The sequence below is a fragment of the Diospyros lotus genome, chromosome 6, assembly GCF_014633365.1.
Source record: "Diospyros lotus cultivar Yz01 chromosome 6, ASM1463336v1, whole genome shotgun sequence".
NCBI classification, from domain to species: Eukaryota; Viridiplantae; Streptophyta; class Magnoliopsida; order Ericales; family Ebenaceae; genus Diospyros; species Diospyros lotus.
This window is the reverse complement of record NC_068343.1, coordinates 1,172,308-1,187,224: the sequence shown is the minus strand read 5'-3', so window position 1 is coordinate 1,187,224 and position 14,917 is coordinate 1,172,308. Positions and strand designations below refer to the sequence as shown.

General features: G+C 34.4%; 3 protein-coding genes across 3 annotated transcripts; 2 read left to right on the top strand and 1 right to left on the bottom strand.

Moving 5' to 3' along the window:
- Positions 1-993: 993 nt before the first annotated feature.
- Positions 994-2,155, bottom strand: LOC127804710 (protein NOI4). Its single transcript, XM_052341660.1, has 3 exons — positions 2,027-2,155; positions 1,449-1,646; positions 994-1,361 (listed from the first exon to the last, which is right to left on the bottom strand). Exons 1-3 carry the CDS (start codon positions 2,033-2,035, stop codon positions 1,335-1,337), a joined length of 234 nt encoding a protein of 77 aa, XP_052197620.1. The 5' UTR covers positions 2,036-2,155; the 3' UTR covers positions 994-1,334.
- A 4,180-nt stretch (positions 2,156-6,335) lies between these two features.
- Positions 6,336-9,176, top strand: LOC127803292 (succinate dehydrogenase [ubiquinone] iron-sulfur subunit 2, mitochondrial). The gene is made up of 2 exons (XM_052339407.1): positions 6,336-7,095; positions 8,622-9,176. Exons 1-2 carry the CDS (start codon positions 6,434-6,436, stop codon positions 8,797-8,799), a joined length of 840 nt encoding a protein of 279 aa, XP_052195367.1. The 5' UTR covers positions 6,336-6,433; the 3' UTR covers positions 8,800-9,176.
- An 816-nt stretch (positions 9,177-9,992) lies between these two features.
- Positions 9,993-14,865, top strand: LOC127803029 (cystinosin homolog). The gene is made up of 8 exons (XM_052339028.1): positions 9,993-10,247; positions 10,364-10,496; positions 11,211-11,300; positions 11,577-11,701; positions 12,134-12,176; positions 13,590-13,707; positions 13,843-13,892; positions 14,511-14,865. The coding sequence occupies exons 1-8, from the start codon at positions 10,132-10,134 to the stop codon at positions 14,658-14,660; spliced, it is 825 nt and encodes a 274-aa protein (XP_052194988.1). The 5' UTR covers positions 9,993-10,131; the 3' UTR covers positions 14,661-14,865.
- The last annotated feature ends 52 nt before the right edge of the window (positions 14,866-14,917 follow it).

The following is a 14,917-nucleotide window of genomic DNA, read 5'->3' as shown; positions in this document are numbered from 1 at the left end:
ATGTTCAGACCCCTAATATTCCATGCACCAAGATTCATAGGGAAACGGAGAGGGCAGAAATATTTGCCTCTTTGAATCGATGCTTATTATAATGCTAATTTTCATAAATATTATTATTATATAACACTTGACGTGTCAAGTCAAAATAAATATACTCTCTCTAAATCGATTTTATATATTAGATAAAATTACACCTCATTAAACTCATTTGGATTTAATTGCCAAAATTGAAATAATTAAATAAACTATAAATTTACCCCGAAAAAAATAGAATAATTTTCATGTTTTGCCCTTTAAAAGTCAATTCAAATATGCAATGTGTTTTGAAAAGATTTATGTACATCCCATTTGCGCGTTAATGTTAAACCCACTTCTTCCGTCGTTAGGATGGTAGACTAAATATCCAAGACGTGTTGATTTAGGGCACAAGAAGTGTGGGATTTGAGTTGTGTGTGGGATTTGAGTTGTGTTAAGAGCAATTTCTTTTTGTTTTCTATGGCCTAATAGTAGTGCTTTAGTCATGTAAACCATAAAACTCAAGTTTAACAAGTGTGGAGTTTATCATACTTTACTACTAACAAGGATTTAATAAAAAAGTGTAACTGAATTATCAATGCTCGGGTCCATCGCCATTTGTATGAGTGGCTCAAAGTAGGCATTGATTTTGATAAAGCTATATTGATTGCATATTCTCAAAAAAAACTTTGAATTTTGGGTTTTTGAAATGTGATACTTTAGATGAAAACAGGGGATTGGATTGTAAAATATAAATCTGCGTGTTGGTATAACCGTCATCTCAAGAACCGAGATGCAGCAGCAAAAGTCTTCAACTTCCATCGTTTTGTTGTGCTGCCCAGCACTGGTTTAGGTCTTGTGTTCTCTGCTCTAGAAGTATACATCAAATGGCAGTGTACATGTTTGCTTGTGGTATAAGGAAATGATGAAATTAAACTATCAAATATGAACTAATTTTAGCAAGAAATAGAAGGAGGATCGTTTGGATCCATTTTCTCTGAATAAAATCTTGCAAAGGAAGCTCTTCTTTTGAAAAGCACACAAGTCAGTTGGATTTGGTACAAAGCTTATTGGCTATAACACATCAAATGGCAGAATATGGGCCAGAATTTGTATTAGAACATGTAGAATTGACAAATAAGCATCTGAGACCCAACGAGAGGTTCCAATCAGCTAGATATTAAGCGAAGTGTTGGCCCTTTTTTTTCATGCTTGACGCCTCTTCCCTACAGATCACATGTAATCTTGCTTTCCCTGCCTTTCAGACAAACCCCAAACCCCCCCGCCGCCGCAGCGTCTCGGAAGTGACGAGCATTGTCTCAGAAACAACAAAACCACTTCTTCTCCTACAGAACAAAAGTAGGAGCGAACAATTTTGTAACACGTTGATGACTCATTAGATTGGCATGGTTTAAGAAAGCAGGATATCTTACCGGTGGGGGTTGCTGAAAATTTTGGTCTTGTCTGGCCGAAATATCGTTCCTCTGTGATAGCGGTGCGGCATGGGCGGCAGTTCCCGTGGTTTTCTTCTCATCTCTAGCCTTGGAAAATATGACCGTGAAACCGTCGGCCGAGGCTGGATTGTTTACATCCCACTCGCCGAACTTTGGCAACGGCCTACCTTTATTTTGCTGCCGGCCACAAATGCATTCAAGTTTTTAAATCGGCTGTAGATCAAGATATAATCCTACTGATTGTAGGAGAAAAGAACACTAAATGCAAGTCTTCCTGGAACAGTTTCGATCGATCTAGCAGTTGCTGTTAGATCGCCGAATCTGATCTCTCCGACTAAGATTAATTGTAAAAATGTGTTTAATGCAGATAAAGATTAAGATCTGACAAATTAATTTCCAGGAAATTCAATTGAAAACGATCACGATCATCACCATTGTCAATACCTAAACATACATGGCCTCTGTACAATTGATCAATCGATCGCACAGAAACGAAACCTGGTCTGATACGATGAACGGTAACAAGGAAAGGGGACAGAAATGAGAAACGAACTTACCGCCGCCATGATAGGAGAATAGATTGGAGGAGCTCTGCAAGAGAAGAAGAATGCCAGAGAGAGCGAGGGAGAGAAAGAGAGGGAAAGAGAGAGAGAGCGAGCGAGTCTTTGGGTGAGAGGGCGCAGGAAATGGTGGTAGGATCTACAAACGTGGGAGATGTATCTCAAATTTTTTAATATTTGGCAATGTTAATCATTTCCTTATACTTAACTTAAATAATTAGGTGATTTCAAACATGATGTATTTATTATTCATTAATAAAATTATTTAATTATTAAAAATAAAATACAATTATCTGTTATTATTGAGATACAACAACAAATTTATAATTGTGAAAAAACATTCAATTTTTGAAAATTAGTAAAACAAAGAGCGTGGAGCATCTATCACACAGTTTGCCTGATATTTAAATTAATTTTTTAAAAATTAAAAGAGAAAGTAATGTGTTTTGTGTTATATTTTTTTGTCTATCTAGATAAAGTGAGTCACCTCTAAGACGTTAAATGAGAAGTGACGAGATTTTTCATAATTTCGAAATTATTTATTCACTTTCAAGAATATTTTAAAAGTAATAATTTGTATTAAGGGTGTGTTTGATTACATTACCTAAAATTTAATTCTCGATAATATTGCTTAGAAAACAAAAATTATCCCACCTCCTTAGAAAATGAATTCAATGGAAAGAAATTTTAAATGTTTATACTATACACATTTTTCATAGAAAAATTAAGGATATTTAATTGATTCCATAAAAAATATTATAATAGTTACATATTTTTTATAATAAATATGTGTAATCAAATACACGAGCGGGTGGTTGTTAACCAAGATAAGAGGGAGAAAATGTTAGATATGGGAAGCATTCCGGATGTTTGGTATTTCCAACGTGTTTGTTAACCTTATCTGATCATTTCCGAAAAATGTCTCACGTGACCTCTTATCTCCCCCTTTTAAGATAAATTTATCCAACCTCTCCCATCGGATAAATTTATCTTGCTCTTTCAAGATAAGGCTGAATTACTTATCCTCCCCTTGTAAGATAATTAATGCCATTTAGTGCATTTTAAAGATTTAAATTTATTAAAAAACCTTATTTATTTAACTCTTATAATTAATATTTTTAATATATTTTTAAATTATTATATGTTTTGACAATTTTTAAAATTTAAATGACATTATTCATTTAATTGATTTTTAAAATTTAAATTTCTCTCTCTATATATATTTTATTTAACTCTTTTCAACTCTTTTTAAATTTATTTTTGGACATGAATTTGAAAAATAAAATATTATTTTTAATTTTAATCTTAATTTTTTTGACAATTCATATTAATCATAAAATACTATTTTAATCATAAATTTGATAATAGGGATATTTTGATAAAAAAAAACTCTTATCTTGGTGCTTATTATATGTATTAACAAACACATGGAAAGAAAAAATACAATTATCAATAGATTCTAAAAAATTTAACAAACAGTCTGATAGAAATCTTAGAATGTTTCTCACTTTTATCTTGATTATTCTATATCTTGATCCAGAAAACATCACAATCTTATCTTGATACCACCTTATCTTACTCATTTTAACAAACAGCCCTCAAAATATTAGAAAAATGACTCGGGCTGCCTGAAAAAGTCTCTTAGGATCTCTTTTATAGGTTTGCCGAGGGGGTCTCATGGGGGAGCCTTCACCCAAAAAGGTCTCGGAGGATTTTATCTTCTTGTGGGCCTTTCGAAAATGGGCTTGTTGGGCCACGTAACATCAGCAACAAATGTATATTATTTATCAAACTAATTCCTAAGAATCGGGCTAGTGCTAACATCTCCTTCTTGGCTTCCCTTTCGCATTTTATCGCTGTTTGGAAAATTAAAGTGTTATAAAATTTAACACTTTAGTGTTATAAATAGGACATTTTATATACGTAAATAGGACCTACATCTATACTATTATATACGTAAATAGGACATTTTAGTGTTATAAAATTTAAATTTATAATCTTTAATTTGTGAAACAACTTTATTATCATACAAAGATTTATTTTATTTAAAATTTTATTCATTTAAATAATTATTATTACTTATTTTTTTATTTTTTGACACGTAACAAACAACTAGAATTGTAATTGAATCAAGTCAAGTTGAACTTTACTAAGGTCCGGCTCGATTTGCGAGTTAGTTTTTAAATTCAAACTTTATTCATAGAAATGGAGCTCGAGCTTAGCTTATCAAAAGATTGACGCTCAATCTCGATAGGGGCAAAGCCACCTAAGGCCCAGTGGGGCAGTTGCCCCCACTGGGCCAATTTTTTTTTTAAATTTTTATTTTTACATTAATTTATTATTAAAAATAGAAAAAAAAATATAATATATTTTATTACTAGAAATAAAAAAATAAGTATTAAAGAAAGAAAGTATATAATGGCTTAATAGTAACCATGACGACATTTTTTACAATTTGCTCATAATTTTATTTTTTTACAATGATGATACAAATAAAACTAAGTATTGAAAAAAATTGTGAAACAAAAAAAGTAAGCATGGAAGAAATTTATATTAAAGAAAATGAACAAATTAACAAATAATTGAGAAAATTGATATTGCACAACTTCTTATGGATCTCAAGCTAAGAACTATAATAATGGATTATAATATTAATTTTTAAGATCAAATTAAAAGAATTTATATGCAAAGAGATTTGTGTCAGTCTTGAAATCAAGATGATTCATTTCAGCTTGGTTTAATGAATTTGGTGATTAATTGGAATATAGTATGAGCAAAAATGTCGTATTTTACTTATATTGTTATATTTTTAAAACAAATAATAGAAAATAAGGAGTTGGTGATTCTTTTGTAAAAGAAAAGTTCTATAATTTTTTTTTAAAAAAAGCTAAACTTTAAGTTCATGTTGGAGATGTTAATAGTGCATATAATTAAGTTCGAAACAACTGTGAAACTTTTATGAATCAGTAGTAAAATATTGATATAATTTTCTTCAGACAGTTAGAACAAACACTGTGTGATTATTGAATTTGTCTAAATGTATCAATTGATTGTGTTCGACTTTTTCTACGGTAAAAACTAGTCTTTTGTGGTCTTGACGAGTCTAAATATTCAAATAATCAATATAACTTTCTTGAACAATTGCAATTTCTAGTATGAAAAACTATAACTAACAATTGTAAAAATAAAAAATTATTTTAATATTATCATTATTATCTTATTTTTGTATTTAAGTTTGTCTTCATTGAACCAAAATCATGGTTTCGCCCTTGGATCTCCACACGAGCTGGTGCATTTGTTGGCGAGTTTGGGCTTGCTAAAATTTGTTATTTTGCTTAAATTTATTTTTTTATTACATATACATATATTATATGATGTTAAATGATTAAATTAATATATATATATAATAATTTTAATATATATTTATTTTAATTATATTATTATAATAATTTAAAGTTTAATAATTTTATGTTAAATAATATATTTAGGTAGTGTTTGTTAAAATGAGTAAAATAAATCTCTATCAAAATAATTTATTTGTAAAGTTCAAGATAAATTATCTAAAAGGAGGTGAGAAAAATTTATATTGAAAGTTTAAGATAAAAAGTCATATGATTTCTTTTTAAAAAATTTAACAAATATAATGAAAAACACTTTTATTCGAAATACTTTTTGTATCTCACTTTTTTTTAGTATATATCTTGATTAACAAATATTAATTTATAAAATTATAAATAAATATATTAATATATTTATAGACGAAATTGTTTATGAATTATTCGCAAATTTTTAATCAAGTTAATTTATGAACTTCTAATCGAATCTATTAGAATTCACAATTCACAATATTCTAATTGAATATATTTATTAATTTTAATAAGACGAGTTTTATTCTATTTAAATTGAACCCATTTTAAAATTAAACTTAAAACACGATTCATTTAGCTTAACAAACCAAATATAACAATCTTTTATCAAATCAAACTTTAACTTACTCACCGACGACTGGACTGACTCATCTATAACCTTAAAATGACGGTGACGGGGTCGGTTCACTTTAACGGCGAATCAGAGCTGATCGTTCCACGAGCACTCCACGCTACCAATTTGACCTAACGGCTCAAACCTTGCCACGTCATCACCACCCCAATTGGAGTTCAACATGTCCACGACAAAGATCAAATGCTTACGAAATCAATTTATGACCGCTAATGTCAGTCCTAATTCCAGTCGTATCCCCCTAGCGTCCCCATAATTACCCTATTTCTCCTCGCCAATGGCGGTTCCTGTATACATTTATAGAGCCCCTTTCCGTCCTTCCAACCCACCTGACAGTCCCTGCCCGAAACACCCAATCGTCATCACCTTCGTTCACTCTCTCTCTCCCCCTCGAAACGCAGCGTTATGGCCACTGGATTGGTCCGACGAGCAGTGGCTAGGTTTCAGTCGTCGCCGGCGGCGAAGATGGTGTGTGTCCGAGCGCAGGCGTCGGAAGCCCAAGCGCAGCAGGTGGAACCGAAGGCCCGACCCAACTCCAAACTCAAGACCTTCCAAATCTACCGGTGGAACCCGGACAACCCAGTGAAGCCCGAACTCCAGGACTACCAAATCGACCTCAAAGAATGCGGCCCGATGGTACTCGACGCACTCATCAAGATCAAGAACGAGATCGACCCCAGCATCACCTTCCGCCGGTCGTGCCGGGAAGGGATTTGCGGGTCGTGTGCGATGAACATTGACGGCTGCAACGGGTTGGCCTGCCTGACGAAGATTCCGGAGGGGCCGCCTTCGACGATCATGCCTTTGCCGCACATGTTCGTAATCAAGGATCTGGTGGTGGACATGACCAATTTCTACAACCAGTACAAGAGTATTGAGCCGTGGTTGAAGCGGAAGAGCCCGCCGCCGGTTCGGGGGAAGGAGATTCTGCAGAGCAAGAAGGACAGAGCAAAGCTTGACGGGATGTACGAGTGCATATTGTGTGCCTGCTGTAGCACATCCTGCCCTAGCTACTGGTGGAATCCCGAGTCTTATCTCGGCCCCGCTGCTCTCCTCCATGCTAATCGGTAATGACTCTTCTTCTTCAAATGCCTAGTTTTGTTGCTATATTTTGCTTTCTTCAAATGCCTCATATAGTTTGCTCGCGAGTAGTTGGGGGGAAGCAAGAGGCAGCAGCATTTCATTATTTTCTGAGCATACTAAGCCGCACTACTTGAGACCCATCTTTCAGAGAAATATGCCTTTAGGTCTATTGAACTGATTGCTGGTTGGGATGTTCTCCTATTGAATTTTTTGGCTTTCTACTTGAAGCTCCTAATTATCTGTTGCTGAGCTTTGTTTTCACTTAGCACGATAATCTCCATGTTGAGTTGAAATGGAGCTTGCACCACTGTTGTGTCTCCACGAATGTTCACACTTGCAAAGGGATATTCAGTTTTCTTGCCTCTCAAGTTATTGCAAGAGTGAGAGCACCATTCATACATCTAAACGGCATCGAAAATTTAGGTTTAATGGTGCATAGAATGATCCTTTGGGAGTTTATTTATGTTATTGTCCTTGAAATTATATACGTGCAAAACTTGTGTTTATGAGTTCTACTATCTTCACTATTGTTTTTGAGTTGTATTTGTTCAAATCTTTGTCTATTGGCATTAGAAATGTGCTGTCTTGTCCCAGTAGGCAGCCCCATTTAGTCATGTCTTATGAAAAACACACGAATTCGATGTATTTGCTAACTTTCTCTTTAACAAGCTTCAAGAACAATGAAAGAGACGGCTGAAAATACGTGATTGGTACTTACTAGTGTCACGGGTTGGGCTAGGGTTTAGAAAGAAAATTGAGAAGAATTTGGGAGAGAGAGAGAGAGAGCAGAAATGGAATGAGAGAGAACAGATACAAAGGGAATTGAGGGAGAATAGAGGAGATAGAGAGAGAAGACGGAATTCAAAATATCATTCCACAATTACCGGTCTCTCTAGGCTACAAACAGGTAAAGCAACAAGGTATAATAATTAACTAATACATGTACTTTATTATGACTAATATGCCCTTGTGATCGTGACTAATATGCATTGATTCTTTTCAGAAAATCTAGAGTACTAAGGAAGTACATTAGTAATTTTCTTGATTAGAGGCTTGAAACAGCTGAGTCTTGAGCTAATTCACTTTTGTTATAACTGCAGCTTAATATGTTGTCACCTGTTAAAGTTCTTCTTAATTAAGCTACAGAAGAATCCTAGTTAAGTCTTATTTATTTATAGCGAGGTAATATGATGGAATGGAATTACCTTTTGGGCTCAATAAAGAAAGGCTTGTAATGGTAAAATAGGTTATATAGTTAGTAGTCACTAGTCAGTGCTTTTGCAGTTAAAATTTCCCGATTCATTTGGTCTACTACATGGAACAAGCTTACCGTGATGAAATGGAAAGCTCTTGCCCTGTAAATTGAAATGGAAAACTGTAACTTTACTACTAGTGAAGAAATTCAAGACCCAATCGGTTCTCTACCTTGTCATAACTGTATTCTTTTTGTTTGAACATTAGATAGATACATATTCTGTTGATGGAACTGAGTTCTTGTTATAATGGGCAGGTGGATAATGGACAGCCGGGATGAGTATACCAAGGAGAGGCTGGATGCAATATGCGACGAGTTCAAGCTATACCGGTGCCATACAATATTGAATTGCGCCCGGGCCTGCCCCAAAGGACTCAACCCTGGAAAGCAAATCACAAACATCAAGCAGCTTCAGCTTCTAAATGGCATTTAGACGTAGTCTTCTTCTGTGAAGAGAGCACTGTTTATGCTTACTTGTAACAGTCAATAACGTGGGGGTGGATGATGGAGCACTGTTTATGCTTATTATTCTCGATATCTGTTGTATTTATTTATTTGTTTTTGTTGGGTTTTGAGAAATGCACCTGGGGATACGTGTTGTCCAGATTCATTCCCATAAATGATAAAAAGCTGGACATTTTAAGACGCAACGCAATGGCTAAGAAGTAAGACCCAAAGGCCATTCCTGAATTGAATATTATTCAGGATAGCGCTTTAACTTTCGTGCCGGATGACATTTCCTCAACTTCGATTATGATTTGAGAAAGATTCCCATTTCCTCCACTTCAGTTGCACATTTGATTTCCCAACATAAGGTACAACCATAATATTGTTTTCCCAAACAGAAATGTTATATCATAATTATTATTAATTTTAAATATAAAATATATTTATTGTATTTTAATTCGTAAATTTTATATTTTTATTTTAATAATTTAAATACAATCAAATATATATTTTAATCTTGCACTTACGCATTCTTTTATTTAAATATTTAAATTTTTATTATTTTAATTATATTTTTAAATTATATAATTTTAAATTAATTACACATTTTTTTTATAATTGATCCACTCGGAATAAAATACCTAAATTACTCTTCACACGCATGCAAACTAACTACCATCTTCATTATAATTTCTTTCTTCAATGGTTAGCGACAAGGCAAATGCAAGTTATCAAGATACGACAAGTGAAGGCAATAATTATAGGTTCTCGTTGATTAAGGAAAACAGAAAGTTAGATGCGACTTCATTTTCCCAACGACAGGCAAAAGAGTCCACAGCAAGTGAAGATGACAATTGCAAGTTATCGTCAATTGAGAAAGGTAGAAAGTGAAAAGACAAAGTCATCAACGAAGTCACCTCTTTATTTCTGTCTTTGCTTGTCGTCAATGCCTTCGTTAGTTGTCTCCCGACAGCTTGCATTTGTTTCATTGCCTGTTGTATTTTAGCACGCATGCATTGTATACGTCAGATATAACTGTAATAAAATGTGTAATTAATTCAAAATTACATAATTTATAAGTATAAATAAAATAATAAAAATTAAAGCATTTAAACAAAAAAAAATTATAAAACATATATTTGTCCTATATATATATATGTATATGTATTAAGTACCTCCTTCGTTGGGGAGTGGATCGATGGTCGTTGTCTAACCGGAGGGATCTCAACGCAATCACAATAAATATCGCCGGAATCAGGCGAAATTCTGTTGGAAATCAGAGAAAAGCGAGAGAGGAGGCGTGCGACCAAGAGAGAAAATGGCGTGGAATTCCGTCTCCATGGAGGTAGTATACAACGTTTTCGGATGGACTGCTTTCGTCGCTTGGTCCGTCAGTTTTTACCCCCAAGTCATCTTGAATTTTCGAAGGAAAAGGTGCCCCCAATTCGATTCCCCTTCCCTTCGCTCCAATTCCGTGAATTTCTGAAACGTTTTTGCATAGTTAATGCCTAAATTGTTGACTCTTTTTCCTTTTTCGGCGCGAAATGCAGTGTGGTAGGACTGAATTTTGATTTTGTGGTGCTGAATTTGACGAAGCACTCTTCCTATCTCATCTACAATGCTTCCCTCTTCTTCAGCTCTGCAGTTCAGAAGCAGTACCGTCAGAAATATGGTTTCAATGAGGTTTGTTCTCTGCGTTCTGCCTATCAGTATCTACATATACGTGCTTAATAGAAATCTCTATGGAATTATTTTGTGTGTGTTTCTTTATTCCCTTGAGACGTTTGGCTGCTGAGAAAAACGCTCACAAGAGGAAAATTTGGGTTTTCTTCTTCAATTTCCCGGTTGGACTAAGCAAATCACTACTCAGCCGGGCCGCCTTAGACAACTGCGAGACCTGGCTGAGGGCTTGATACGATCCCAGTTTTTCATGCCTCCTCCTGTACTCGAAAGACAGGCATGGTAAAACCCAACATCCAACGGCTTTTTTGAGGCTGTTGGATAATTCCAAAATTCATAGAAGTGGATATGATTTCTTCCTTTGATGAGGCTTTCGGCCTCATTATTTTGACAGAAGTTCTTGAAGCTAGTACCGTATAATTAAAAAAAAATTATTCTGCCTCAGTGTTCCTTCTTTTCTTAGTGCACTGCAACCTGCTTCCGGATGGCTCCGAGTTATCCACACGAGTTAATGATCGTTGCACAGATGGTTCTCGAGCCTGCTTGGAGACATACACCTTGCCCTATCTATATTTGAAGGGTTTATTTATGATTTTATATCCTTATCATTCTTACTGTTGATGATAACTGCGATAGTTCTCGAATCTGCTTGGAGAGTTACATTTTGTCCTATCAATATTTGAAGGGTTTATTACATCCTTTTCGTTCTCGCTGCAGATGATACCTGTAGCTGCAAATGATGTAGCTTTCTCAGCACATGCTGTTCTTCTCACTGCATATACCCTGTTCCAAATCATAATTTATGATGTGAGTATTTCGTTTTTGCTAAGTGTAAGCATTTCTTTTATTTCAATTGGTTTTAGTATTTTCGAATGTCATTCTACATGCGTTGCAGTTTGGGAAATAAATGTTTATTTAAGCTTCGGCCAAATTAGCACTTCCATAATTTTCTACAAGTGAATTAAAACCTTCCAAATTGTCAGCTTTTTTATAGCCAAAATGGCATCTGAACTTGGTACATGTTATAGATTGAAGATACTGCCATCAGCATTAATATTGCACTTGTATTGATCTTTTTTACAGCGTGGAAATCAGAGGGTCTCAAAGACTTGTATTGCAATTGTATCTGTTGCTTGGTTATCTGCAGCAATTTGTGTGTTCATAGCTTTGCCAGGACATTCCTGGCTTTGGCTAGTCTCCTGTTTTAAGTAAGACATTCTTTTCTATTTTCCCTTCATATCTCTCCCCATCCCCAAGACTCAAGCGGGTTATGGAATGATTATGACAAACCATATCCAATTGATAAAACTTTTGCCACAATCAAATTTTCAGCCTTTATTATTAGTCTTTACGTGATTGGCCACAATGGAGTACATGCCCCATCTCTCGCCACTGTTAGTAGCTCATAATAAATGAATCATCATATTCCATGACATGATGAGATATAATTGTTCAAATAGGGAGTTAACTTCTCCCTGCAAGGCTTTTGGGCTCAGAACTGTATTAAACTTCTGCTTCAAACTTTGTTCTCTTGAACATTGCAGATGCAGTTTGCAGTCTTTTGTTGTTCTAAAGTTTGATTTCATGTTAATTTTTAGTAATTTACTCTCTTATATTGTATAATTTCAATTTTGCTGCAGCACCTTGCAGGTTGTTATGACAGTCATCAAATATATTCCTCAGGTTACAATCTCTTCCCATTTGAACTATTTTTGTGCTAGATGAAAATGCTTCCACATGAGTCTTGAATACGGCCTCGTTCAGAGTCCATCTGAGCACATACTTTACTTTTCTTTCTTGATCTCTGATAGTGATATATGAATTTTTTTCCATTTCTTAAGGGGCGGGTTAGTGTCAGTGGTAGTCACCTAAGATTCTTGCAAATTTGAATTTTGCCACTACTATATCCTGACCTCCAAGTTCAGTTTCACTCCCACATATATGAGAGAACCTTTTAAGCTTAATCAGGATATTCTTGGATCATATATAATTTCAAGAATTACATATGAAATTGGAACTACATATGAAACTGCTTCCTATAGCACCATATTCAAGCCCCTTATTTAACCAGAATTATAGCCAATAATTGTATCTCTAACTACATCTATAGCTCTTTTTCATCAATGTAGTTACGTTTCTCCTGGTGGTTCAAAATGTCATATATTTAAGCAAACTAGGTCCAGCTCTTGTTATACCCATAGATCATTGTCAAATTTCTGAGCAAGATGGGCCACTGGCAGTGGTTATTTAGTTGAACAATCAAATTTTTGTAAATTTATCTAAACATTATGACTTTCTATATGTTACTGTGAGAGGTATACATTTATTCATGGAAAGAGGAGGTAGGAATCTAGAAAAGAGTAATTTGGCCTTGTTCGGCTAATGCTTCTGTATTTTCATTTTGTTGTTTTTAAATTTAAAAATAAGGAAAGCTCTGAAAAACCAATCATTTTGATATAATTTACATATTGGTATGGGAATGAATTTTGGAACAGATGATAACATTTTTTTTTTGTTATTCTCTTAAAATTAAGGCTTTTGAGATAGACTGGCTGAAAATAGTTTCTAGAAGTGGTATGCCAAATGTGTTATTCCAAGTTTGTGGTTTTAAAACCAGAAATAATTATTCAAATCTTAACCAACTGTCCCCTTCATTTGGGAATGTCTTGCAAATCTACCTTTACACCTCCTGAGGGAAAAAAATGTAAAACAAAGGCAATTTTAAGTGACCAATGAATGTTTTTTCTACTTTTTCTGGTGGAATGTGTTTTAACACCGATAGGATTTCCAAATGCTTCTTCAGGATCATTGTGACGTGATTTTCAACTTGCTAAAGGACCTATTTATCTCATGTGAGCCTTGGTAATGAGGCATCAGGGTTCATTTTTCATCTTTAGGAGCAATCATTTCTTGTTTTGTCATACATGATTTTTTTTTTTTTTGGTTCAAGGCCTCCTTTTTCTGGATTTGGTTTCTGAAGATAGAATTGCTTTGATGCAAAAACTTTGCTCTCGTTCAAATTGTAGTGCAATTAAGAGTATATTTTCAAATTCTTGATCTATTGTATCTATTACTGAAGGATGGAATGCATTGTAGGCAATTATGAACTTCCGGAGGAAGAGCACTGTTGGATTCAGCATAGGCAACATTTTGCTTGATCTATTTGGAGGGCTGGCAAATTATGGTCAGATGGCTGTGCAGTCTATAGATCAGAGTACGTCATCTATTCCTAATATTGCATTGTCTGTGTGCATGTGCAAATACTGGCTTTTGCAGAGAACAAAATAGGTATTGTCATCTAAATCACACCTTGTCCCTAATCCAAAATTTGGCTGATTGTGTGTTTCAGATTCCTGGGTAAACTTTTATGGAAATATTGGGAAGACATTGCTATCTTTGGTATGTAACACTCTTAGCTTTCTCTAGACTGCTATTAATACTCTCATGGAAGCATTATTCTTGTAGTTTTGTTTGTAAATATATCCTTACAATTACCTAAAATCTGCTTATTAACTTATTTAAGAATACCCACCTCACACCCATAAGAAAAAGAAAGAATAAGAAAATCTAGGCCATACAGTAGTTACTAAGAAAATTATATCTTAGTGAAATATTGTTGCGCGAATGGGTTTACCCTTTGCTGGGGTACCTGGAAAACCCGAGGAAAACAGGAAAGTGAAATATGAAACCTTATTCAATTCTATTTTTTGTTTTGCTGGTCTTGAAGAAGATGGTTTAGTAGTATAAACTTTATGATTCCCCTTAGTGATCTTTCCTCCGCAACAAAACATGACATAACATGAATTATCATATAAAAAAGGAAAACAAAATATTGCATTATATTGAGAATATAAGAAGGAAGATGAAAAAGAAATGATTAAAGTGACCAGTGAATTTTACCTTTTTTTTGTCAGTGTGCTTGGACTAACTAGATGGACTACTTACTTCATGCAAACTGTTATTATTCCCCCCCTTCCTTATGATGCATAAATTTTCCTGTGGATTGAACATTTGCAGGTCTCTATCTTCTTCGACCTCCTCTTCATCCTGCAACACTATGTGCTCTATCCTGCCAAGAAAACAGCCACCACTCCTGATCTTGATTCTGTGGTAAGCAAGGAGCCACTCATTGATTCACCTCATGGCCAAGACCCAGAAAATGTCTAGCCACCTATTTGAATCTGAATAAATGCTTTCTTAAACTTCATAATTCCATGTAAATAGGTCTGACATTGTATAATTTTACCTGCCACTCATTGTTCCCTTGCACACAAAAGAGTTGAACCCTAGAGACAAAACTCATAGTGATCATGAACGATGTGAAAGCATAGCAAGTACCATTTATATATTAAGCTGTTTCTACCTCTGTGAAGCATTTGAGTTGAAATATATGGTGGTTTGTGTTAGTTACATATCAATATTTT